Source organism: Cricetulus griseus, chromosome 9 (assembly GCF_003668045.3).
Source record: "Cricetulus griseus strain 17A/GY chromosome 9, alternate assembly CriGri-PICRH-1.0, whole genome shotgun sequence".
Classification (NCBI taxonomy): Eukaryota; Metazoa; Chordata; class Mammalia; order Rodentia; family Cricetidae; genus Cricetulus; species Cricetulus griseus.
The window spans coordinates 4331595-4359003 of NC_048602.1; the positions used below are offsets into that span (position 1 = coordinate 4331595).

At 47.7% G+C, this 27409-nt stretch overlaps 1 protein-coding gene across 2 annotated transcripts; it reads left to right on the plus strand.

Moving 5' to 3' along the window:
• Window positions 1-1557: 1557 nt before the first annotated feature.
• Uba2 (ubiquitin like modifier activating enzyme 2) lies at window positions 1558-27371 on the plus strand (the record flags this gene model as incomplete). Of its 2 annotated transcripts, XM_035449350.1 has the most annotated exon segments (17): window positions 1558-1641; window positions 4507-4577; window positions 5450-5514; window positions 7126-7226; window positions 9209-9330; window positions 13598-13665; window positions 14266-14387; window positions 15565-15664; window positions 16546-16709; window positions 19510-19603; window positions 19702-19814; window positions 21281-21436; window positions 22831-22927; window positions 24166-24271; window positions 25293-25429; window positions 26192-26240; window positions 26567-26707. In XM_035449350.1, coding segments are annotated over 16 exon segments (1614 nt in total), but the record flags the coding sequence as incomplete, so codon positions are not given.
• Between the last annotated feature and the right edge of the window lie 38 nt (window positions 27372-27409).

Here is a 27409-nt window from a genome sequence, read left to right on the forward strand (position 1 = left end):
GTGCGCGGCCAGGCTTCGCAGCAGTCCCCGCACACACGCGCTCCCTCTGCTGCCACGCCGCACGCGCTGTGGACAGAGCAGTGTCCGCAGTAGACGAGAGTGAATCCTCCTTTGCTTGCTTCTCTTTGGTTTAGGTTTTCCCCTCCTTTTTTCGAGACAGGGTTTCTCTGTGTAGCTTTGTAGCCTTGGCTGGAACTCACAGAGATCCCCCTGCCTCTGCCTCCCGAGTGCTGGGACTCAAGGCGTGCGCCACCACCGCCCGGCTTGCTTTGCTTTTTGCAGTGAACTTTGAAGTGCAGATGGGGTGTTCAGTGCTTGTATGTTTTGTAAGTGTCCCAACTGTGGGCATCTTTCAGGACGAGAACGTTTTGTTTGTTGCTCATGTAAGTTTATTGAAATGGAATGCAAACGACGCTTAGCTGGTACTTATTTTCTTAGGATTAAATTTTATGTTTATTCAGGATTTTTCTTTAGTTTATGTGTTTGAACCTTTGGCCTGCACGTGTGTCTGTGCCGGGTGCCCTCACAGGCCAGAAGGGGGCATTGGATCCCCGGAACTGGTGATACCAGGGTGGGTGCTGAGAATTGAGCCCCGGGTCCCATGCAAGAGCTGGCAGCGCTCTTGACTAATGAGCCATCTCTACAACTCCTAGGTTACGTTTTTTTTGGCGGGAGGGTAGGGGGCTGCGGGCGTTTTTCTTTTGAGACAGGGTTTCTCTGTATCTTTGGAGTTCTGGAGTCTGTCCTGGAACTCTGTGGAGACCAGGCTGGCCTCAAATTCACAGAGATCCGCCTGCCTCTGCCTCCTGAGTGCTGGGGTTAAAGGCCTGCGCCACCACTGCCTGGCCCCTAGGTTAGATTTTAAATGTGAGGGTTTTTTTTCTCCATATGTATGAAATTTTCTTTGATATTCCTCAAGTAATCCTGAGGGCACAGTAAGTTATAATACACTCAGATAAATAATCAGACAGATGGATGTTTATTTACTTAGGGTGTGTTCCTGGGGCCTACCTATTTTTGAGACAGGGTCTCTCATTGCCCTGGAACGCTCCAAATTTACTAGACTATGACTGGCTTGTGAGTCCCAGGAATCACCCTGTCCCCACCTCCCTGGCTCTGAGATTTTGAAAGCTTACCACTGTGCTCAGCTTGTTTGTTGTGGGTTCTGGAGGATTGAACCCAGGTCCTTACAGCTGGCAGGACAGCCACTTTAATGCCTTCTGTTTTGCCTTTATCTTGTCTTACTTATATTTTGAGGCAGGGTCTCAATATGTGACCTTGACTGGTCTGGACCTCATTATAGAGACCAGGCTGACATACAACTCACAGATAGCCAAGGAAACAAGTCAACCAAAGTGTTTATGCTTTCTGAAGGATTCCCTAAGGAGGGTTAGTTAGCCCTCCCTGGTGCGCACTTGAGCTTGCCTTTGGCAGGGATCCTCTTCTTCCCATGCGCTCTGGGGTATATGACCTGTACAGAAAAGCTCCGTCCCCGCTGCTACGCTCTGGGGTATGAAGCCGTGTGAGGATGATTTACCTGGGTCTCTGCACTTGTAGATTGATCTGGACACCATCGATGTCAGCAACCTCAACAGGCAGTTCCTGTTTCAAAAGAAGCACGTGGGAAGATCGAAGGCCCAGGTAACTGTCGTGTTTAGAGCCCTTTGACCCTGCAGGGCTCCCTGCAGAGGGAGAAAGCCAGCTCTCTCTCTTGTCCATGATTGGCATCTCATTTATTTTGTATGGGGCACAGCTGGGTCCTGGGGTTAAGCTCAGGTGATGGGGCTGCACATGTGTTAACCCCTGAGCCTTCGACACACACACACACACACTACACACACACACACTACACACACACTACACACACACACACTACACACACACACACACTACACACACACTACACACACACACTACACACACACACACCCCCACACACACTACACACACACACACTACACACACTACACACACACTCACACACACACACACACACACACACACACACCACACACACACACACTACACACACACACACACACACACACACCCCACACACACACTACACACACTACACACACACTACACACACTACACACACCCCCACACCCAAACCCCCACACACACTACACACACAAACACTACACACACTACACACACACACACCACACACACCACACCACACACACACTCACACACACACTACACACACACACTCACACACACACTACACACACACACACTCACACACACATACCACACACACACACACACACACTCACACACACACACTACACACACACACTACACACACTACACACACACTACACACACACACCACACACACACACACACACACACACTACACACACACACACACACACACTACACACACACCCACACCCCCACACACACTACACACACACACACTACACACACTACACACACACACTACACACACACACACACACACCCACACACACACACTACACACACACTACACACACCCACACCCACACCCCCACACACACTACACACACAAACACTACACACACTACACACACACACACACACACACCACACACACCACACCACACACACACTCACACACACACTACACACACACTACACACACACACCACACACACACTACACACACACACACTCACACACACACACACACACCACACACACACACACACACACACTCACACACACACACACACACACACTACACACACACTACACACACACACTACACACACACACACTACACACACACACACACACACTACACACACTACACACACACACTACACACACACCCACACCCCCACACACACTACACACACACACACTACACACACTCACACACACACACACACTACACACACACACACACACACCCACCCCACACACACACTACACACACACTACACACACACACACACTACACACACCCCACACCCACCCCCACACACACTACACACACACACACACTCCACACACACACTACACACACACACACTCACACACACACTACACACACACACTCACACACACACTCACACACACACTCACACACACACACACACACACACACTCACACACACACACACACACACACACACTCACACACACACTCACACACACACTCACACACACACCACACACACACACACCCCACACACACACTCACACACACACACTACACACACACACTCACACACACACCACACACACTACACACACACCACACACACACTACACACACACTATACACACACACACACACCACACACACTCACTCACACACACACACGCACTACACACACACTACACACACACACACACACCACACACACGCACTACACACACACACACCACACACACTCACACACACGCACTACACACACACTACACACACACACAGACACAGACACACACACTCACGCACACACACACACTACACACTACACACACAGACACACAGACACAGACACACACACAGAGACACGCGCACGCACGCACGCACACACCCACACACACACTCACACACACAGACACGCACGCACACGCATGCACACACACACCCGAACACACACGCACGCACTCACACACACACTACACACACACTCACACACACACTACACACATACACACACACACTACACACACACTCACACACACTACACACACCCACACACACCCACACACACACCACACACACACTACACACACACCACACACACACTCACACACACACACTACACACACACACACACAGAGACACACACACACCCACGCGCACGCACGCACACACACAGACACACACACGCACGCACACGCACACACGCACGCACGCACACACACACGCACACACACACACACACCCACACACACGCACACACACGCACGCACACACGCACGCACACACACACACCCGCACACGCACGCACACCCACACACACACCCGCACTTTAGCCTTGGCTCCAGAGCCCTGACGTGTCCCTGAATGCTGTACTTGAGGTGTCTTTTGTACCCTCTTCGTGTGTAGCTTGGCTCCTTTCCATCCCAGGGGCGTCTCCTTTGTAGCTGGAGAAGACCCTGCTGCTTTGAATAGTTTCCTGGCTCAGTGGGGTCAAGACCTTTTGTTTTTGGCCTGTCCCTTCCCTCCCATGCTGCTCATTGACCGCTCCCCTTCCCCACAGGTGTAGTCAGGCTAACCTGGGCTCTTAACTGAGTGGATAACACTGATTATTGCACGTTAGTTTTGTTTCGTTTGTGCTGCTGACGGTAAGCAAATCCTCTACCTCTGAGTTAGAGCCCCACGCCTGAGGTTTCTATTTTCTCTGAGGTGGTCACATGTAGGGGGAACTAATTGTATAAATTTATGTATGCCCTTAATGAAATGTTACCACATGTCTGCGTATAGATCACCATGCTATAAGTAAGTGAAGTAACCGTGTGTTTGTCTCCACAGTAATTTACTCTTGGTTTTCCCAGGTTGCCAAAGAAAGTGTGCTCCAGTTCCACCCCCAGGCTAACATCCAGGCTCACCATGACAGCATCATGAAGTAGGCACATCCTGTTGGAAGGCTGCATTTTTGAGATAACTTCTAGAAACCTTACTGATAAGTCTGTGCCCACAGCAGTGGCATTTTTTTTTTTTTTTGCCAGTTCTCCTACATTTGAATTATTTAGATAAGAGATGTTTTAATGTCAGTGAGGAACGTTGCTCAGAAACCCAGGAACGACTGTCCTTTGATGCCTGAGGACTCTCTGATGCTGTGTATAATGACTGCACTTACCTCAGTAATGATGGATAAGTCTCCTTATGGGGGCGGTAGAGCAAAGGTCCGTGAGTGTGAGAGCACACGCTCACACGTGAGCGTGACTGGCGGTGGAAGTGGTCCCTGTGTGAAGCACTAGAGTTAGAGAGAGCCGTACACTTTCTCAAGGCACTTGTCTCTGGGGCTATATATAATTCTCTGGATGTTTGCTCTGTAGACCTGCCTATTGCTGCTTACCCCTTGTTGCTTTCCCAGTGCTGCTAAAAGCAGAGCCCCCAGGGGCCTGAACCCAGTCTGATCGTGACCATGGGAGGTGAAACCACAGGCCTGGCAGATCTTGGGAATGTGCTCCTTGTATGTTCCCAGGCACTTGCTACCCTGAGAAGGGGGGGGGGGCAGGGCACTAGTGAGGTTTTGCCAGCTTTCTGCCAGTTTAAGAGTTTGTCTTGGTGCCATAGACTGCTGGTCAGAAGGAGAAATTTGAGAATAGTTCCTTTAAAATGTGCTCATGTTAGGAAAATTCCAGCCTTCCTGTGTCTGTTGCATACACTTCCCACCAACAGTTATTTTTAGTTATTTATACTTCACAGGACTCTGTTATACTGAGAAACCATACTTGAGGCCAGTTTTGGTGACCTTTTTGTTTTGCTTTCCAGCCCAGACTATAACGTGGAATTTTTTCGACAGTTTATATTGGTTATGAACGCGTTAGATAACAGAGGTAAGGTGTTGTTAATGTCTCATGTCTCGATATTTCCTCGGCCTCGTGTCAAAGCTGGCTAGAGATTTAGTGTTCAGGTGTGCATTAGAACTTAAGAGAGCCAGAAGGAAATGAGAATAGGTGGGGCTTGGGATGACAGTCTGTTGCCCAAGCTAGTCTGTTACTCTTCCCCCAGGTGACCTCAGCTAGTGACAGTCCTCCTGCCTCAGTTTCTGGAATGCTAGCATTTCAGGAGTCAGCACTGTCCATTGATGGCTGTTTTCTCTGGGACTGATGACACCCCCTCGGGCACAGTTAGCTGTCCTAACACTATGTTATTCTACCAGAAGGTATAGATAGAAGGGATTTGTAGATTCTGCAGAGCATGACTGCCTGCGGTTGGTGACAGGCAGTTGCTGTGCGTCTTGATTTGTGCATAGACATCGGAACTGGGAATCCGAGGTGTGTCACCCAGGCCCTTTACAACACAAATGAATGGGCCAGAGCATCAGGTGATCGGAAATGCCTTAGGGTGAGTGAGGCCGTGAGGTGCTCCTTGTTCTGCTCTGCTGTTGAGATGGGGCCTTCAACTTGAAGGACGATCTTGAACTCTTCTGATCCACCCTGGTTCTGCCTCCCAAGGGTTGGAATGCAGGCTGTACATCAGGCCCAATTCAGGCTATGGTTCTAGAATTATGCCAGCTATACCTGGACCACGGGATCCTAAACCATGTCCTTGTAGGAGTAACAAATTTGTTTCTGGAAAGCCAGGCAAAGGTCAGCCATGTCTTTAATCCCAGCTCTTGGGAGGCAGAGGCAGGTGGCTCTTTGTGAGTTCAAGACCAGCCTGGTTTATAAGCTGCAGACCAGTGGGGGGCTATGTAGTGAGACCCTGTCTCAGGAAAAAAAATATAGTGCTGCAAAGTATGTGTAGTAATTACTAACAGGGAAAGACATTGAAAGCCTGAATGACTCCTAACCTGTGCCGTCTGTGTCTCCTGACCTGAAACTTCCCAGTTCCTCCACTCGCCGCCATGGATTACAATTAATAGAGCAGTGATGTTGAGGGATGGAGGAAACGGTGTGCCCAGCTCTCACTGTGTTGTCTTAATGTTTTTGTTTCTTCGTTATGTGAACGGGTGGTTTTTTTTGTTTTTTGTTTCTTTTTTGCATGTATGTCTGTATGTACATGCTGGCCTGGTGCTCAAAGAGCCTGGAGACCCTGGGACTAGAGCTACAGACAGTTGTGAGCCACCTTGTAGGTGCTGGGAATTGAGTCCTGGGCTAGCTGAGGAACAACTAGTGCTCTTAAATGCCGAGGCATCAGGACTTCGTTGAGTCAGACCTAGAGCCTCTTGGCAGCTCAGACAGGCCACACCTGCAGCTCCGGCACTTGGGAATCTTTCCAAGAGTCTTTCTGGAATGCATACATTTGCAATGCAAATTCCATAGTTTTTTGATTTGCTGAGTGTCCTGATGTCATTGGCCAAGGATGTAGCCCTGTGCTGCAGACAAAGTGGTTGTGTTATCCTCACCATAATCATTGTGTGCTTTAGTGAAAGCAAGAAATTGTTCACTTGGTGAACTTGGTGTCATCAGAAACTCTTGCTATAACTAGTGTTTTTCTTTCAGCTGCCCGAAACCATGTAAATAGAATGTGTCTGGCAGCTGACGTGCCTCTCATTGAAAGTGGAACTGCTGGTTATCTTGGACAAGTGACCACTATCAAGAAGGTAAAGAACCTTTGCGTGTGTAGAGTATAATCAGGTCTGCATCCCAGGTATAGCGACTTGAGACCATATAAGACAGGGTGATGCTTGATTCCCTGGGTTCGCAGAAAACCTCCCACTCTCACATAGAGCCTGAGGAAGAGCTTTGCCTCTGCCACTTTGTTTGATTTCACTTACCTGTTAAAACCCTCAGCCCTAGCTGGGCTTGGTGGCACATGCTTTTAATCCCAGCACTCAGGAGGCGGAGGCAGACAGAGCTCTGAGTTCAAAACCAGCCTGGTCTACCCAGAGCTAAACAGAGAAACCCTGTCTTGAAAAACCAAAAACCAACAAACAAAAGTCCTTAGACTGACGTAACAAACTTAAAATTCTTAGTAGTCATGGGACTTTGGATCCTGTTAGATGATAGGAGGTAGTACTTCCAAAAGTTAAAATGGGCCAGGCAAGGTGGCTCACACCCTCTTTAATCCCAGCAAGCAGAAGAGACAGGAGGATCTATTTGATTTCAAGGCCAGCCAGGGCTACACGGTGAGATCTTGTCTCAAAACAAATCAAAAGTTACTCTGGGGCCACTGAGATGCTCATTGGGCCCACGTGTTAGAAGGAGAAAACTCGCACAAGCTGTCCTCTGATTTCCACTTCCGCACGTGTGCTATGGTGCCCTATAATGCTGGAACTAAATAAATGTCAGAAATCAATGGGCAACTTTTGGGTTTGGGAGTCTAGTTCAGTAGTGGAAATGAGATAATAACCAGTCCTAACTACTGTCCATTTTTCCCGACACACAGATCTGAAGAGAAGGGAAACTGGTTGGTTGTGTTGTGAAATATTTTAAGCAGTTTTCTGAAGCTAGTTGGGCTGTGTGCATTAGCCTAGTTTTACAAAATGGCAGGACTGATTAGTGTGTTCTTCAGATCTGTGTTGAGCTTCTTCAGGAAGTAACATTAAAAGCTACATTTGAAGAATCCCTTCAAAGGTTAGAAAGTACTTTTTAAAAAATACTTAAAATGATTAGATTTGTCTGGTGTTTTTTTATCTGGGCATCTATGTTACCAAGTGTACTCTTTTGTTTTAACTGTTAGTCTTGGAAGCTTATTCTGTGCATTTTCCAGAGGTTGCTTGTCAGTGCACATAGAATGTAGTGAAGGTTTCTAGTGTCTGCTGCATCAAGGCAGCAGCTGTCAGTGACTTCATTCAGACATTTGTTGGAAGTTGAGGGCATAGCAGCCTAATGGAGGAGATATTGAATCTGCCATTTCAACTTAGAACAGCTCCTGTGGGGTTTAATTCTTTAACCATTACTGTTGGGTTGTTTCTTCTGCTCCTGTGTGAAGGCTGAGGTTGAGGCTGAGCTAAAGAGGGAGTCGTCTGATGGTCCCACATTGGGGGTATCTTGGCCTCTCCCCTTTTTCTTTCTGGAAAGACAGGGTTTCTCTGTATAACCCTGACTGTCCTGGAACTTGCTCTGTAGACCTGGCTGGCCTCGGGCTGAGTGCTGGGATCTTTTGGTTTTTTGAGACAGGGTTTCTCTGTGTAGCCCTGGATGTTCTGGAACTCACACTGTAGACTGGGGAACTCACAGAGATCCGCCTTCCTCTGCCTCCCCAGTGCTGGGATTAGAGGCGTGTGCCGTCATTACCCTCCCTGGCTCCCTATAGTTTTTTGTAATTTGGTGAAATCAGAAGTAATTCTCTGCCTTGGTGTTGTGCTGCAATGCTTTTTTCGTGGATTTGCCTCTCTCTTGTGGGAGTTGGGTGTACTGGTTCTACCTCAGCTGTGACTGTGGTCACTCCATTTAGCCATTGTATTGTGACTCTGGCTGGCTTCTTTATGTGTACCTTAAGGATTTTGCAATTGCTAATTGTTTACATTTTTCTTGATAACATAAATCCGGGTTGGAATGTAAATGGGGGGCTGACGTGTCTTCAGTTGCACTACCTATACCCATCGTGGGGTAACTGCTGTCCTGTGCCCTGACCTTGTAGGGTGTGACTGAGTGTTACGAATGTCATCCTAAGCCAACGCAGAGGACATTTCCTGGCTGCACGATCCGGAACACACCTTCTGAACCAATTCACTGCATCGTCTGGGCAAAGTATTTGTTCAAGTAAGAGAGTGGTGTATCCCTGGCGTGTTGACAGAGCCGATCATGGAACACGAGGTCATTTCTACTTAAATAGCCTTTAAAAGGTTATATTTATAATGGTTAAATATGGTGAAGAGACAGTAGTGGTTTTTTTTTGGGTTTAACTCAGACAACATTCTTTGCATGCTGTGGGTGAAATTTTGGATGTTTAGTCTGGTATTGGACACAGGCATGCAACTAGGTTTGTATAAATGTATATATTAGGAAATATGAAACCATACTTATAAATAACCTATTGGTTAAAGAAGAAATCACAGTAGATTTAAAATCCTTAGTGGGACTGGGGCGTGACTCAGTGACATGGTACTTGCCTGTTATGCCTGAGGCCCTCCCTGGTTAGGATCACTTACCCTGTTCAGTGACCATCCACCACCAACTCTAATAATAGTGAAAGACACCACCCTGGAGCTTGTGGCATGCCTGGGTATGGTAGTTAGAAGGAAGCCTACAGGTTACTCATGAAGAAACACAGCATTGACAGCAATAAGGCTGTACTTGAAATAAGGAGGTGTTCTACAGATCTCTCTCTCTCTCTCTCTCTCTCTCTCTCTCTCTCTCTCTCTCTCTCACACACACACACACACACACACACACACACACACACACACACCGTTTCCAGACAGTAGTAGGGTTCCTGGGCGCAAACCCCCATTATACCCCGCCCCTCCTACGTAGCCCTGGCTGTCCTGGAAAGAGATCCTCCTGCCTTTGCCTCCTGGGTGCTGGGATTAAAGGCATATGCCACCCAGTTTCCCCTTTAGAGTTTTACATTAATTTAATATATACCACAAGACCAAGGAACCAATGCTGATAACGTTAGTAACTAGAAAGTTTCCTGCTAGGCAGTGGTGGTGCACATGTTTAATCTGAGTTCAAGGCCAGCCTGGTCTACATAGTGAGTTCGACAGCCAGAGCTACACAAAGAAACCCTGTCTCCAAAAACAAAACCAAACAAAAAGTTCCTTGGTGTTTCTTAGCTCCTATAATATCCTTTGTCAGCTCTGGGATCCTGTCTTGGACACCTCGTGTGTTGTCATCTCCGACATCTGTGTTGGGTGACCCCAGTGGTTCTGAGGAGCCAGCAGGTGGGCACAGTGTGACTTGCTGTTGGGGTTTGTCTGGTGTTTTCCTCGTGACACTGGGTATTGAGAGGAAGACAGTGGGGGAAACATGCTGTGTGTCCCACGTGTCCAGCAGACGCTCTCGGCATCATCTGTTACTGCTGCGCTGGCCTTGGTAGCCTTGCTGAGGAGTCTGAGCTTTCCCTCTTCTCCACTGCACACTCAACGGTGGAGCAGGGAATCCTGTCCCGGAGAGTTTGTTCTCCTCACTCCCTCCTTCCTGTCCTTTTGTTTTTCTCTGAAGACAGGGCCTCTGTAGCACAGACTGGTCTGAAACAGCCACATAGTTGAAGATGACCTTGAACTCATAATCCTCCCACTTGCCAAAAGCTGGGGTTGCTGTGGTCTGTAACTATTACCAGGGATCCACTGTCCTAACCTCCACAGGTACACATGCAGTCCATTTATTTAGATTTTTTTCTGTTAATCCCAGCACTCTATACAGTGTCTGCATGTGTCCCTGCAGGCCAGGGAAGGCACTAGATCTCATAACGGATGGTTGTGAGCCACCATGTGGTTGCTGGGAATTGAACTCAGGACCTCTGGAAGAACAGCCGGTGCTCTTACCTGCTGAGCCATCTCTCCAGCCCCCTAATCCCAGCACTCTAGAGGCGTACAGATCTCTGAGCTTTAGGCCAGCCTGGGCCCTACCCGTGAGGAGTTCAAAGATAGAACTGCATAGTGAGAACCCTGTCTCAAAACCAAAATAAAGCTCACGCCCCTATGTAACTCCCACACAAATATGCAGGTAGGGAAAACACCAATGCAAATGAAATCAAAGTAAATGAGTTTTTTTTTTTTAAGACGTCAAAAGCACTAAAAGTGAAAACAGTTTGTTGTCGTTTTGGGTTGTTTTTGTTTGTTTGTTTGTTTGTTTTTTCCCCTCTTTTCTTTTTTGGTTCTTTGTCTTTACTGGTTTTTTGGGGGAGGGGCGGTGCCTGCCACCCAGATCCCAAATAAACCACACATACAGAAGCTGTTCTTTCTTATAAATGCCCAGCCTTTGGGCATTTGGCTTATTTCTAGCCAGCTTTTCTGGAATTATCCCATTTACCTTTTGGATCCGGGCTTTTTCCTTTTCTTGCTTCTATATGTCTTACTTTCTTCACTCTTGCTCTGAAAAGATTTCTTCTATTTATTCTCTCTGCCTGCCATCCCCGCCTGTCCTTTGTCCTGCCTTGATGTTGGCCGTTCAGCTCTATTAGACCATCAGGTGATTTAGACGGGTAAAGAATCACAGCTTCACAGAGTTAAACAAGTGCAGCATAGACAAAACTCACACACCTTAAAGTAATATTCCACAAGAGTTGATCTGAGACTCCTCAAAAGACATGCCGTGACTCAAATGCTGGCTGTTGTGTGGAGCTAAATGTGTTTCTAAAATCATAAAGTTATGACTGGTAAAAATCAGACAAGGTGGCACACAGGTAGACAAGAGGTAGGTGCATGTAGATCTCTGGGTTCAAAGCCAACCCATGTACATAGTGAGTTCACTGCATAGTAAGGCCCGGTGCTGACAACAGCAAAACCTCCACAAAGGGGTATAGAGCAAGCAGCTCAATTGGCAGGAGTGTTTGCCCTCTTGACAGCAATAAAACACACTAACTTGACTGGCTAGCGTGGGGGGACATGTCACACCCAAGGGAATACCCAATCAGACAGTCTAGAGGGATGTGTTACATTGACAGCATTGTTGGGGATTAGATCATATAGCCAGAGTGGGGTTTTCTTTGTGGGGAAATGTGAAAGGTTCCACCCAGGTAACACTTGGTGTGGACATGTGTATGCCATGCTCTTTAGATGAAGGTCAGGGGCCGGTTTGTGGGAGTCAGGCTGCTTCTCCTTCCTCCATGTGAGTCTCAGGTGTTGAGGTTACAGTTAGGCTTTGTGACACATAGAAGAGCTCGTTTGGTAAACTGGCTAAGGCAAATGCACGTTCTTTTGTTCTAATCCTAATTACTAATACTGTTGTATAGCAAAATAAATGTATGGTTTACAGTTAAAGAAGACACAGCAGACTATAAAGGTCTTAGAAGTGGGTTGGCAGGTAGCAGTATTTTCTTGTCAGAACCACCAGCTCACAAATAATAACAGAGACTTTTTAATTATACTTGTCCCACTAGCTCTTCTAACTTAAATTAACCCATTTATACTGATGTACATTCTGCCATTACCTCATTTCTGTACTGCCTCTTGAGTCTGCCTGCAGACTCTGTTGCTGCTTCCCAGCGTTTTCTTGCCTCCTCCTGCCTAGCTACTGCTCCTCAGCTTGTTATTACACCAGTCACAGCAATACATCTTCACCACAGACAGAAATGTTAATAGAATCTATAATGATCCTGAGCCAGTGTGTGGAGAAGCAGCTGCTGCCTTCTCTGCAGTTTCCCCCCCTAGAATGAGACCTTGGGAGTGTGAAGTAGATGTGAGCCTGTGGGCTAGCTAGCTGCAGGTGCCTGGTAAGTATCTTTTTAGTGTTGATGTTCTTTAAGAAGGAAGCTTGCGCTGGGCGTTGGTGGCGCTCTATTTTAATCCCAGCACTCGGGAGGCAGAGGCAGGCGGATCTCTGTGAGTTCGAGACCAGCCAGGTCTACAGATCGAGTGCCAGGATAGGCTCCAAAGCTACACAGAGAAACCCTGTCTCAAAAAAAAAGAGGAGGAGGCGGTAGCAGCTTGCCTGTTTCTGCTGAAGACTTGAATCTTGAAATCTTTGAAATCTAACTGATATTGTCGAACATCTCATCCAGCCGTGGTGCCCTGAGCAAATGGGATACTCGTAGAATTGTGTTTAGACTATGAGTCATCAGTTATTTACTGTATCCCTGCTAAGCATTCAAACTCTTTTTTCTTTTTTTTAAAGATTTATTTATTATGTACACAACATTCTGCTTCCATATCTATCTGCACACCAGAAGAGGGCACCAGATCTCATAATGGGTGGTTGTTGGGAATTGAACTCAGGACCTCTGGAAGAGCAGTCAGTGCTCTTAACCTCTGAGCTATCTCTCCAGCCTGAGCATGCAAACTCTTGAAAGTTAGATATTTGTGGAAAAATAATCACATTTGTTCCAAATGCCTGTACCTAAATGTTCAGTGTTCTGGAATTGCAGCCAGCTGTTTGGAGAGGAAGATGCTGATCAAGAAGTGTCTCCTGACAGGGCCGACCCGGAAGCTGCCTGTGAGTAGCCGCAGCCTTTGCTCTGTTGCTTACATGGTGGAGCCTTGAGGAGCAGCAGTGGTTGCTGTTAGTGCTGGAGATCAACGTGCTTACTGTGCCATTGCATGTTTTTTCAAAGAAATTTGTTTGTCCTGCCAGACAGGGTTTCTCTGTGTGGCTTTGGAGGCTGTCCTGGCACTCGCTCTGGAGACCAGGCTGGTCTCAAACTCAGAGATCCACCTGCCTCTGCCTCCCCAGTGCTGGAATTAAAGGTGTGCGCCACCAACTCCAGGTGAGGCACACACCTTTAATCCCAGCACTCGGGAGGCAGAGGCAGAAGGATCTCTGTGAGTTCGGAGCCATCCTGGTCTACAGAGTGAGTTCCAGGACAGCTAGGGCTGTTAACACAGAGATTCCCTGTCTTGGAAAAAACAAACCAACAACAAAACTTCAGGCGGTGGGGGTACATGCCTTTGAAGTGAACAGAAGTAAGAAGTACACTGGTCATCGTTTGCTGTCCTGGAACCCTGAATGTCTTGCACACAACTGCCTTCCATTGAGTGACTCTCTCCCTCAGGTGAGAACTTAATTGTACACTGGAGTTTCATGCTTGTCTTGTAGGGGAGCCAACTGAAGTTGAAGCCAGAGCCAGAGCGGCTAATGAAGACGGAGACATTAAGCGTATCTCCACTAAGGAATGGGCGAAGTCAACCGGATATGACCCAGTTAAACTTTTCACCAAGGTTAGGCTTGCTTTCTTGTCCCTCATCCCCCTGACCTGGTCAGGCTTTCACCTCCCTCTCTGTTAAAATTTATGAATGTTTTGCCTGCATGTGTATATGTGTACCTTGTGTATGTTGGTGCTCACCTCAGAAACGGGGGCCTGATCCAAGAGAACTAGAGTAATGGATGATCGTAACGACCACACGGGTGCTGGGAACTGAACCCCAGTCCTGCAAAACCAGCAAGCGCTCTTAACCCTGAACTATTGCTCCAGCCCCCAGGGCTTCCACGTTGATGAGCAAGGCTTTACCGGTGAACAGTGTCTCAGCTAGGTTTACTTTAAAAAAAAAAAAAGTATTTAGTAGAGTATACATACGCCGAGGTGTTCACGTGGCGGGCAGAGGACAGACAGCTTTGTGAAGTTTTGTCCAAATGTGTTGTGTGACAGATACTATTCCAGGGGCGGCATAGATAATACAGTTTGCCCCAGATAGGGCACTGACCAAACCAGAGTGTGCATAGCACCAAAAATCAGCTTTGTGAACCAGTGAGTTTTTGGTTTGGGGTTTTTAGTGGGGGGATAGAGGGTGGAGGTTGGAGACAGGGTTTCTTTCTCTGTGTGGCTTTGATTGTCCTGGAACTCACTCTGTAGACCAGCCTGGCCTTGAACTCCCGAGTGCTGGGATTAAAGGTGTATGCCTCCACCGCTGGGCAACTCTTCCTAACCATCGCAGAATTTCTTAACACTTTATATAACTTTAAGATGTTTACTAACCCCAACCCCAAAATGAAAGGAGCAGAAATGGGGCACAAAACCTCTATCTAAATGTATTATTTCAAAAACTATTAACAGACTGTTGCGTTCAAGTAGAGCTGGTGTGTTTTGGTTTTGTTTGCTTTTCGAGACAGGGTGCTGATGTGTTTAATCCAGCCATTTAGTTTGTGTCATGGTGTTGCAGATGGTTGGGGAGGTAGGGAGGGAGGGTCTGGGTGGCGAGCAGAGCTGAGAACACTGTTGCCCTGTGTTTTCCGAATATTTGAACTTTTACTGTAGTGTTGGAAATTGTTACTCTGCCTACATGTGCCATGCCTTTAAACCAGCTTTCATGGTAAAATTATAATAAATCCGCAAAATTTGATCTGTGTTTAAGGAACTAGGGCTCTGTATGATGCATGGGATTTGTTTGTTTATTTCAGCTTTTTAAAGATGATATTAGGTACCTGCTGACAATGGACAAACTCTGGCGCAAGAGGAAACCTCCAGTTCCCCTGGACTGGGCTGAAGTGCAGAGTCAAGGTAAACAGTGCAGCTAGCCACTGGTGATGACTCAGCACTCACTCAGGAGGCAGGTGGATCTCTGTGAGTTCGAGGCCAGCCTGGTCTACAAAAGCTAGTTCCAAGCCAGGCTCCAAAGTTACACAGGGAAACTCTGTCTTGAAAAAACAAAAGGAAGGAAGGAAGGAAGGAAGGAAAAGAAATACAGTTTAAAAAAAAAAAAATTAAAGATTTAATTTATATTGCACTCTGCCTGCATGTATGCCTCTATGTCACAAGAGGGCACCAGATCTCATAACGGATGGCTGTGAGCCACCGTGTGGTTGCTGGGAATTGAACTCAGGACCTCTGGAAGCGCAGCCAGTGCTCTTAACCTCGCTGGCATGCTATGTTCCTTTATCTGAACTATGCTGCAGCTGGCAGCATGATTGATTTAAAAGATCCTGGAGCGGCACATAGCGGCATTCAGCAGTGACATTGTGTAATGTTGGGCAAATGGAAGCGTGGCTGACAGGTTGGCTTCAGAGTGTTAACTGTGCCGGGCAAAGTATGATACTTACCCTTTATATTTACTCTTAAATGATATGGCTATGTGCACACGAGTGCGCTTCCCACCAAGGCCGCAAGAGGGTGTCAGCTCCTCTGGAAGAGCAGCCAGTTCTCTCAAGTGCTAGCATCTCCCCAGCTCTGCCATTATATTCTTGAATGTTCCACAAATACCATTAGATCCTGACATGGACTTAGATAGTTCACAGCTTAGCAGTTTTCTTGCACACATAATTGTAGTGATAGCTGTCAAATGGAATTTGTTTCTTTTAGTAACCTCTTAATGGCCAACAGCAGAATCTGTTGAAAAGAACAAGAAAGATAGGTGTTGAATAAAAATTCCTATTTATTTTTAGGAGAAGCCAATGCATCTGATCAACAAAACCAGGCCCAGTTGGGTTTGAAGGACCAGCAGGTTCTGGATGTAAAGAGCTATGCAAGTCTGTTTTCCAAGAGCATCGAGACCCTGAGGGTCCATTTAGCAGAAAAGGGGGATGGCGCTGAGCTCATCTGGGACAAGGTTTGTTTTGAACAAAACCAGGCCACTGGTTTACGTAGGTCACTCACACATCTCACTTGAGTTGTTGCTGTGCTGTAGAAGAGCCAACAACTTGGGGTGTTGCTTACTTTGTTTGAATGCTTTTCTCTCCAGTGGTTGTTTGAATATAGATTTTTCTGTGCATAAGATTAAGTATCACAAAATTTTGTTTTGACTGGTAGCAACACACTTAAGGCTTGATATATTAACTAGAAAATGGTTTATCGCAGTGGGTTGTTTGAGTTAGAAAGATAGATGTAAAAGTCCTCTGGTTTTGGACTGATTTGACCTTAAAAATACTAAAAACTGCCTACGCATTTCCACCAGGGGCTGAGCCTAGGCCCTTGCGCATGCTAGGTAAGTACTTATATTGTGTGGCTCAGGCTAGCCCTAACAGTTGAGAGCATTTGCTGCCACTCTTAGCTCTGAGGTTGCCTTTCTCTTAAAGTGGACAGCGTTTCAGAAGTCTGGGGAAGGGAAGGCAGGCGTGAGCCACGCCTATACTCCCGGCACCATGTTTGAGGCCATCCTGGGCTGCAGAGTGAGCATGGTTTTGTTGAGTTTGAGACAGGGTCTCTAATGCCAGCTAGCCTCCAGTTCCCTCTGTTGTTGGGGTGGCTTTGCTGTCTCCCTATCACACTTGCATAGTCAAGTGACCTAGAGCTCACTTGCTGGAGGCCTGCTCTGCAAACTAGCGGAGCTGCCTTCCCAGGAAGGTGCAGTTGTAACGACAGTTTTACTGTGAGACCTGAGATGTGTCTGTGGCTCTTTGCTGGGGTGCTCACTTGCCTGGCATGCATGGGGCCCTGGGTTTCATCCCCTCATGGGAAGGAAAGGAAAGATTTGCTGTGGGACTCAAAGAAAGGAAAATGATTGGCCTCTTTTAGAATCCCCAGATAACTCTATGCACAAAGTTTGAAGCTTTGCTTGAATCAGGTATCTAAAACAAAGCTGGTGGGTTTAGATTTTTGAAATTCTTACAAACACTGGTCTCTTGGTTTATGTGATATAAATGGTAAGTTTTAAAATATTTTCTTTGTTGTTATTCTAGTGATTTGGAGAGTTTCTGTTTGTTCAATGGGGTCAAATAAGGAGCTCATGGCCCTGAGCACTGCTGCCCTCATGACTGACTGACTGTAGTGTCGGAGCCGGTTCCTATGAGAGTCGGTGGCTTAGGGTTTTGTTCATGTATTTTATATATATACGAGTGCTCCATGTTCATGTACACCAAAAAAGGGCATTGGATTCCGTTACAGATGGTTGTGAGCCACCATGTGGGTGCTGGGAATTGAACTCAGGACCTCTGGAAGAGCAGCCAGTGCTCTCAACCACTGAGCCCTCTCTCCAGCCCCCCAATCTTTTTTTTTTTTTTAATAAAGGCATCTATCTAGTCAGGCATAGTGGCACATGCCTTAAATCCCAGCAGCTGGGCGGGGAGGGACAGCAAATTCCAAGACAGCTAGGGCTACACAAACCCTATCATGCAAAAAGAAAAAGAAAGAAAGAATAAAGGCATTTTACAGAGCAAGACAGCTGCATCTCGATCAAGAACTTATCAGAAATAGACATGATCACTCATACCTTTAGTCCCAGTGCTCGGGAGGCAGAGGCAGCTGGATTTCTGAGTTCTAGGACAGCCTGGTCTACATGGTAAGTTCCAGGACAGACAGGCATATGTAGTGAGACCCTGTCTCAAAAACACAAACAAACAAAGCAACAAGAGTTAAGGTAGAGACCCTGAGGCCGGGGAGTAGCATTTTGCTGCAATGCATTTGGGCACACTGTGAGCTGAGGCCAGGCTCTTGGAGCCTTTGCTTCATTTGAGTGGCAGCAGTTACCTCTGGGCTCCTCATCTTTACTTGTGGGAAGACGGTCCGACACTCTAAGCTGGGCCAGGTGGTGCACTTGCTTAATTTTGGTACTCGGGAGGGATTGCCAGGCAAGTCTGAGGTCTCCGGGCCAGCCTGGTCCACTCCAAGTGCCAGGGCAGGGATACACAGAGAAACCCTGTCCTCAAAACCTGCGTGTGGGATCTAGAGAGACCTACAGCCTTGGAGTCCACAGCCACCTCTGGGAAGACCTTTCTGATGGGATTCCCCAGAGACTCAGGCCAGGTCACTCAGTATGCCAGTGGCCAGAGCAGCTTCCTTCCTTCAGGGGAGATGGAAGGAATCGGTGCTCAGCTGTGCATATAGCCTCAGTGCATTTGCATTTGGTCTTTTAAGGCGTGTTTCCTTTTCGTTTGATGCTCTGCGTGTGGCCTACAGTGTGCTGACTGTGCTTGTACACGTGTGTGTGTGTGTGTGCGCGCTGCGTGTGGCACCTACAGTGGTCACAAGGACGGTGGTCTGGACTAGTTGTAGATGCTGTGACCAGCACGTTGGTGCTGGAAACTGAACCCTGGTCTTTGCAGGCTGCAGGTTCTCTTTCCCGACCTCTGGGCCTCCTCCCACTTCGCAAGTGCGTGTGTTCAAACAGGAACCCTCCCAGCACTCGGGGCAGTTGTTGTGTGGTAGATTATCTTCCTGGACCAGAGGACCAGATGAGCCCCTCCCCCCCACTCTCAGCTGTGAGGCCTCACTGTGTAGCCTCTGGTTCAGATCACCCCTAACATGACAGATATGTCAGTGTGACTGTGTGGAAGGTGACGGTAGTGAAGTGACTTTGATTGGGCGAGGCCTTGTCATCTGTGTAGTGAAGTGACTTTGATTGGGCGAGGCCTTGTCATCTGCGTAGTGTGTGGAAGGTGACCGGTTGTCATTGTCATCTGTGTCACTGACAGGACGACCCACCAGCAATGGACTTCGTCACTTCGGCTGCTAACCTCAGGATGCACATTTTCAGCATGAATATGAAGAGCAGGTTTGATATAAAATGTAAGTTGTTTGTACTTTGGTTGTGTCATTAACAAACCCATGCAGAGGCTTCTGTTTGGACAGCTAAGTGTGCGTGTTTGTCTCTTTCTGTCCTCTAGCAATGGCGGGGAATATCATTCCTGCTATCGCTACCACCAATGCAGTGATCGCCGGCTTGATCGTGTTGGAAGGTTTGAAGATTCTGTCAGGAAAAATAGACCAGTGTAGAACCGTGAGTAATGTTTTGTTAGACTTTTGAGATAGTGCCTCACTATGCTGTCCTGGAACTCACTATATGGACCAGGCTGGCCTTGAACTCACAGGGATCCACCTACCTCTGCCTCTTTCTAAGAGTGCTTTTATAAGAAGCACAGAGATTGAACTAGGAATTGCTGGGATTTTGAGACTGTTTGGTGTAGTGCACAGTGGTCTTGAAGCACCTGAGGATGACTTGAACAGGCTCCTGAGAGTGTGTGCACCCCCACCCTACTCCCAGTTCCGTTCAGTATTTTTTCTTTACTTTTAATTTGGGCTGCCGAGTTTTTAACTTCTAAGAATTTTTTTAGGGTTTGTTTTTGTTTTGTTTTGTTTTTGTTTTTCTTTCTTTCCAGACAGGGTTTCTCTGTGTAGCTTTGGAGCCTATCCTGGCACTCGCTCTGGAGACCAGGCTGGCCTCGAACTCAGAGATCCGCCTGCCTCTGCCTCCCCAGTGCTGGGATTAAAGGTGTGCGCCACCACCGCCCAGAATTTTTTTTATAATGACTTTTTCACTGAAAACCATGTTTCACGGTGGCTTTCAGATTGAATTCCAAACAATGCTATTAAATTTATGGAAGTATCTATTTTTTATTTATAGTTTATAAGGCTGTGTTTCAATTGTTTGTGCTTAATTTTTGTGTGTGTGTGTGCTTAATTTTTAAATGTCAAAGCAGGTTCATACTGTTTAGCCGTCATCCTGACGTTTTTGTTGGATGCCGGCATCAAAGCTGGGTTCTGTGCACAGTAAGCATGCTCTCTGCCGTGTTATAGCCTTGGCTTCAGTCATGTGTTGCTACTATCACTTTCTTTCCTAGTGCAGCCCCGGGGCCCAAGTCTCTTGTCCCTTGCTTCCGGCCTTGCTCTGTGCCTGGCATCCATTGTGGGAAAAGCGACAGGTGGAGGCTGTGCTGCATAGTGGCCTGACTTTTCTTTGGCCTGGGGGAACTGTTGTGATTCTCTTTGAGAATTAATTGATCCTAGACACAGTGCCAGCTTATAGTCACAGAGTGAAGGGGGCTGGAGAGGAGAGCATTGGCTCATCAGTTAAGAGCACTGGCTGCTCTTCCAGAGGACCTAGGTTCTGTTTGCATAACCCACATCAAATCTTCGAGCTGTCACTTCGGTGCCAGGGTTTATGAGGTCCTCTTCTGCCCTGAGGGTATGGGCGTATGTAGGCAGAGCCCCCATGTACATAAAGTAATAAAAGAATTAAAAATGCCTTTAATCCCAGCACCTGAGAGACAAAAGCAGGTGGATCTCTGAGTTTGAGGCCAGCCTGGTCCACAGAGTTTGAGGACAGCCAGGGCTACACAGAGAAGCTCAGCCGACAGCCGACATTGGACTGTGGGGAGGAAGGTTCTGAGTTCATCTATAAAATGGTAACTCATGGTTTTGGTTTCTGCCTGTGTTTTTTTTTTTTTTTTTTTTTTTCCTTTGAAGATTTTTTTGAATAAACAGCCAAACCCAAGGAAGAAGCTCTTAGTGCCCTGCGCACTGGACCCTCCCAACAGCAACTGTTACGTTTGTGCTAGCAAGCCAGAGGTGACCGTGCGGCTGAATGTCCACAAGGTGACTGTCCTCACCTTACAGGATAAGGCAAGTGCAAGGACTGGTTCTGTTTGCCTTTTAAAAGTGAGTGAGGGGTGGAATTTACCCTTTACAGTGTCTCTTACCTCAGATCCGTGCGTGCCCTGGAGAGAAAGCCCTGGATGCAGTAAAATGGCACTGCTCCTGTGTGGCTTCCTGGTGCAGACCCGCTGCCCCCTCTGTCTGTGCTTCCAGATATGTGTCTTTGTCTAGAAGGTGTGGGTGTGATTGGCTGGAGTATGGACAGAGGTGTCTGCATTGTGATGAGCAGCAGACAGACAGCGGGTGAAGTCGGCACTTCTGACAAACTGTTTTGTAGGTGAACAGATTGCATGCCTAGCAGCTGACTAAGGCTGGGCACACTGTTTCTCTGAGAACAAGGACCCAGGAGTAACTTGTTTTTTTTTAAATGGTATTTTTTGGAGACAGGGTTTCTCTGTATTGTGTTGGAACCTATCCTGGAACTCGCTCTGTAGACCAGGCTTGCCTGTCTCTGCCTCCCGAGTGCTGGGATTAAAGGCGTGCACTAGCGCCCGGCCCAGTAGTAACTTGTTGAAGTGTTAAGTGTAAAGTGCTTTCCTGTGGCGTAGTTGTTAGTTGGTGTTTGCTGTGGAGCTAAAAGGACTCCTGAATGTGGGGCTTACACTTGTGGAGAGCGCTTCCATGTTTAGGAATAGGTAGGATCACTCAAATTGCATCTTGGAAGTTAAGGGGAGATGCTGTTTGGGACCCGAGAGGGTTTTGTCTAACCATGACAGGGCTGACATGGAGACTGAGGGGAAATGTGTCAGGTGCTCTGCCCGAGCCTAATCTTCAGGGAGAACGAGGAGAGTGTCTCCAGGTTCTCAGACTGCTCTGCTACTGTGTGCGCATGTGGGATGTGGGCAGCTCCTTGGTCTCCTGTTAGAAGCAGAGAGACAAGCCTGACGTCCAAGTTCCACCCCCCAGAGCTTTTGTATGGTCTATACAGTGGTTGTTTGGGTAACTGAGTCCACAAAATAAAGAGATTCACTTATTTATTGGGGAATCACTCACAAATGTTAATAAGGTTAGAGAGCCACCTTGGTCTCCTCCCTGGGGACACTGGAAGCTTTGATCAGATCTCCGTCCACCATACAAAAGAGCGAGCATGCTTCTCTCTGCTCTTCAGTCCACACCCAGACCACACCCTAAGGGCTGGTACCCCACTCAGCTATGGCTGAATGGATCCCCACAGCACTGTACCTGAGTGCTGTGGGGCTTGTGCAAACACACTGCATATGACACACAGTACTTATGTGAGTTTTGGAGACTAACTTGAACCCCCTCCAGCGAAAAAATAAAACTGTATAGAAAAGTAATATAGGGTTTCTTGCAGTCTTTAATGACCTGCATTAATTAATATTTAATTTTTCTTCTTTTAGATAGTGAAAGAGAAGTTCGCTATGGTGGCACCGGATGTCCAAATAGAAGATGGGAAAGGAACGATCCTGATATCTTCAGAAGAGGGAGAGACAGAAGGTGCCTGCCTGCTCCTCCTCGCCTGGGCGTCTGCCTGAAGGAGGGACAACTGGGCTCCTGGGGGTTGCCTGTGTTAGTGTGCTGGTGCTCTTGCTGGTGCAGTCACGGTGGTGGCGCTTGTGGAGGCCCTGCAAGGTGGTGTTTGTCCGGATTTGAAGGCTTTCATGGCATCGGCATCCCAGTGCACAGACATTGGCTGCTCATACATTGTATACCTATGTTCAATTCCAAGGATGCTGTCTGTATCATGGGCCCTAGCGCTAGGTTGGTGGTGAGCGTGGGCTTCATTCAGGCTGTTAGCCACACTGGGGAGTGTAAAGTCTTATTTTTTTTAATCAAGAGTGGCAAGGTCTTGGTAGCTGGCTATTTCCTGTCCCTACCCCCAGTGTTGGGAATAACTGAACTGCTGTCTAGCTGTAACTGTTGAGATTTCCTGTCAGGGACAGGAATATAGCCAGTTGGCACAGTGCTGACTTGGCATACATGAACCGTGTGTGGTGGCGCACACCTGTCCCAGTCCTCAGAGGGGGAGCAGGAGGATCAGAGGTTCAAGGCCAGACTTGGCTGTGTGGTAAATCTGAGGCCAGCCAGGCATCATGCCTTAATCACAACACTCAGAAGGCAGGCGCAGAAGGTTCTTCATGAGTTCAAGGCCATCCTGGTCTGCAGAGTAAGACCCTATATTTAAAAGAAGAAAACACACACACACACACAGATTCATGTTGATAATAGTTTTTCTTGTAGAGAAGTTATTGGAGCTATTAGGTCATGTGTGTGTTGGCTTTCCGTTTGGGGATCTGGTTTAAAACTGTTTGCTTTGAGTGTTCAGCGCCTGAATAGCACATTTAGTTTGCTGTGCCTGTAAATACCACAGCCTGCAGCGCTTAACTAACATCAGATGTTTTACCACAGTCCTCTCCCTCTCCACCTTGCTGTGTCTTTCTGACAGAGTGTGCATCCCTGATCTCTGAGTGGGCAGGCTTCTAGATGGCGTAAGGAAGGCCTTTAGAGTCTCTCCTCCACCTCCCAAGTGCTAGGGTTGCAGTCATGTGAAAGACTGATTTTAACTTGTTAGCACTTGTACAAAGCTGTCTGTTCAAAATGCAGTCACTTTCCTGGGTGTGACAGGCCAATTTTGGACGGACACAGTCCCACCATGATGCATTTTGCTTCGTAAGAACTAACCTGTCTGCGGTGTGGAGGCCTAATTAAAGCATCTCCATTCTGTTCACATCCAGCTAATAACCCCAAGAAGTTGTCTGATTTTGGAATTAGAAATGGCAGCCGGCTTCAAGCAGATGACTTCCTTCAAGACTACACTTTACTGATCAACATTCTTCATAGGTAGGAACTGTTAGTGCTGGGGTGTAAGAAACACCAGAGCTCTCCAGAGCACAATGGAGTGCAGTAGACAACTGCACAGGGTCTGTGCTTGACTGGGCCACTGTGTTCATAGGACTGTGCCTACAGAAAAATGTTAGGGTTCAGAAATACGGGGATACACAGCAAAACAGTTTGAGGATGAAAAACTGGAGGCTTTTGACAGCCGTACTCAAAGGCTTTGTGTCTGAGGAGATGTTTCGTATGCATGTGTGTTTGGGTACCGTGTATATACAGTGTCTGAACATGGCATTGGGTCCCCTGAAACTAAGGTGTTTGTGAGCCACCGTCCGGGTGCTAGGGGTAGAGCACTCTGGAGGAGCAGCCAGTGAGTGCCCTTCCCTGCTGAGCTGGCTGTGCAGCCCCGTTGAAGCCCATTTTCAACGCCCGTGAGTCCCGAAGCCCCACATGAAAGGCCGTTGTGGTGCTGCGAACGGTGGCTGACGCTGGCCTCATTGGAGCACCAGCTGGGTGGCAGTGGCAGCCTGGTGCTCATTGTCTGAAGGAGAGCACCGTCGGGGTGAAAGTTCGTGCCTGTCTCTCTTACCTTGTTTGAAGTCTCAGAACAGAGAGAATGCCTTGAAGAATGCACCTCCTCTGTTCACCTGACAGACACACTCTCCTGCCTATTTTGGAACTTGTGCATGAAAGTGGGGAGTTGCTATAAAGGTGGGGGAACCAGAAACCACATAACCCTGTCCCCAGAATACCATTTAGCTTACAAACGGAACGAGTGGGGCTCTTTGGGTATGGTAGCTGGGAAAGATGCCTTGGAGTTGCTGGGCTGCAGAATTTCTGCCCAGTTCTCTGCGTTAGAGGCACAAAGAACGACAAAGCAGCCTTTACCATTTGATCTAGAAAAGCTCTGCTCTGTGAAAACGAGACCCTCCTGAGTGTGGAACCCTGAGTGTGGGAGTCTCTGTTCCTTTAGCAGGTGGACATGTGTGGCCTGCCCTCTGGCTCACAGCCTGCCTTTCTCTTACAGCGAAGATCTAGGAAAGGATGTTGAATTTGAGGTTGTTGGTGATGCCCCAGAAAAAGTGGGTCCCAAACAAGCTGAAGATGCTGCCAAAAGCATCACCAATGGCAGTGACGATGGTGCCCAACCTTCAACCTCCACAGGTGAGCCACCTCCAGCCAGTGGGTTTAAAACAAGCTGGTACTTTGGTGGGCGTTGAGCATGAAATGCTAACGCTGAGTTAGTTTGGAATTGATTGTAAAATGGAGCTTTGAGTTCTGTGAACCACGGAGACCTTTAAGGCTGTGGGATATTCTTAGAGCGGGAAGGAATGGTTTCCTGACTCCCCAGTTGAACTGGCTTCACAGTCTGTTCTGTGTAAGCTGCCAACTGCCTGTTTTATTTGGAAGTCTCAAATCAGTCTTTGAGCAGGTGCTTGGAGGGTGGGTGTGGCTTCCGGGAGGCAGAGCCCACCTAAGACCCACCCCAGGGTCCTGCTGCTGGTACTGGGTACCTTGGAAGATACCGAGCCTTCTCTGCTCTCTGGCTGGACCTTTACCTCCCCGGTTAGCAGTTTGTAACCTCTGTTTCCACTTACTTGGCTCCTTGCCTTTGGTTCCTTAGAATTTTTGCTTTGGGCTGTAGCGTCCTCTGAGGACTTAGGGGTAAACTTGGAGGCTGTAGATCGTGGCCCCCTTGGCTGGCCGGCTCTCCCTACCCCCAGCTGAAGGATTGTAACCCCGACCCTCTGCTGTGGCGGGTTTTGAAGGTGGTATAGGGGAGATGTGGGTCTGTTTTTAACTTTGGCACATGGGTTTTAAAGAGCACAAGTATGGGAGGGCGTCTTGGAGTTTGGAACCTGGCCACATTTTGTGCCCCTGGGTTTCCTCTGTGAAAGTGGGATAATGATGTTGTCTTCTTTGTAGGGATGATTAGATGAGTTTTGCACAGTGCTCAGAGCAGCCCCTGGCAGTTGTAAGTGGCTTGTTGCTGTTGCCGCTCTCTCCTCTGTTAGGGTGCCCCTCCCCTTCTCAGTGGAGACTCGGAGGCATGATGATGCATTAAATTACCTGCTAGTCACATTTTTTGTTTTGCTTGGAAAAAAGTAGGAATTTACCCAGGGTCGGTTCCCCAGTAGCACCCTTCTCCTCAAAGTAGACATGCTTGTCACACGAAACACTGGAGACACATTCCCTGAGGGTGGCCAGTGAGGGTGGAGGAGCGAGCTTTCTGTTGCCTGAGGCCGGGGGAGCCACTCTATCAGCCACACTTCACCACTCTGCATTGTTTTCCGAAATAAGCACAAGAGCAAGATGATGTGCTCATAGTTGATTCCGACGAAGAAGGGCCTTCAAACAGCGCTGACGGCAGCGAGGACGACAGAGCCCGCAAGCGGAAACTGGAAGAGACTGAGGGAGCCAGTGCCAAGAGGTCCCGCTTGGAACAAGCCGAAGATCTTGATGACGTCATAGCGTTAGACTGAGCCGACTGAGCCGCCCTTGCCCTGGTCAGAACCAAAGGTTTTGTCCTTTCTTGTAGAGGGAAAGCACGGGCTGCGGAGGCGTTGGTTCCGCTCCTGTGAGAAGCATTCATTGCTGAGACTGTTAGAGACTGTGTTGCTGATTGAGTAGGAAGGAGTGTAGTGTTGGGGACCTGTTGAGCGGAGCCGGGAGGAGCCGGGAGGAGCCGGGAGCGCGTGCATGCTGCCTTCCTGTAAATAGCCTTAGCTGTCATTGCCTAGTGGGAACCTGTGGGGTAGGAACGCTGAGACCTGGGTATAAATATTATGCCTTTATTTTTGGCTGGAGAAGAGTTATTTTTAGCCTAGATCTAACCATTTTCATACTCTTACCTGAAAGATCACATAAGTGTCAAGTGCTATGCATTGAAACTTGTTTTTTAAATGTTACCTGGCACTGTATATTAATGTAAAACAATGTTAATTTACTCAAATTTTCAGTTTGTACTGCCTGGTATGTCTGTGTAAGAAGCCAATTTTTGTGTATTTGTTACAGTTTCAGGTTATTTATATTTGATGTTTTGTAAACTCAAACAACAAATATACTGTACTTATGGACCAAATAAATGGCGTCTGCATACTTGTTATCCGTGTCTGCTGCCTTAGTGGGTTTGTATCTACCGCA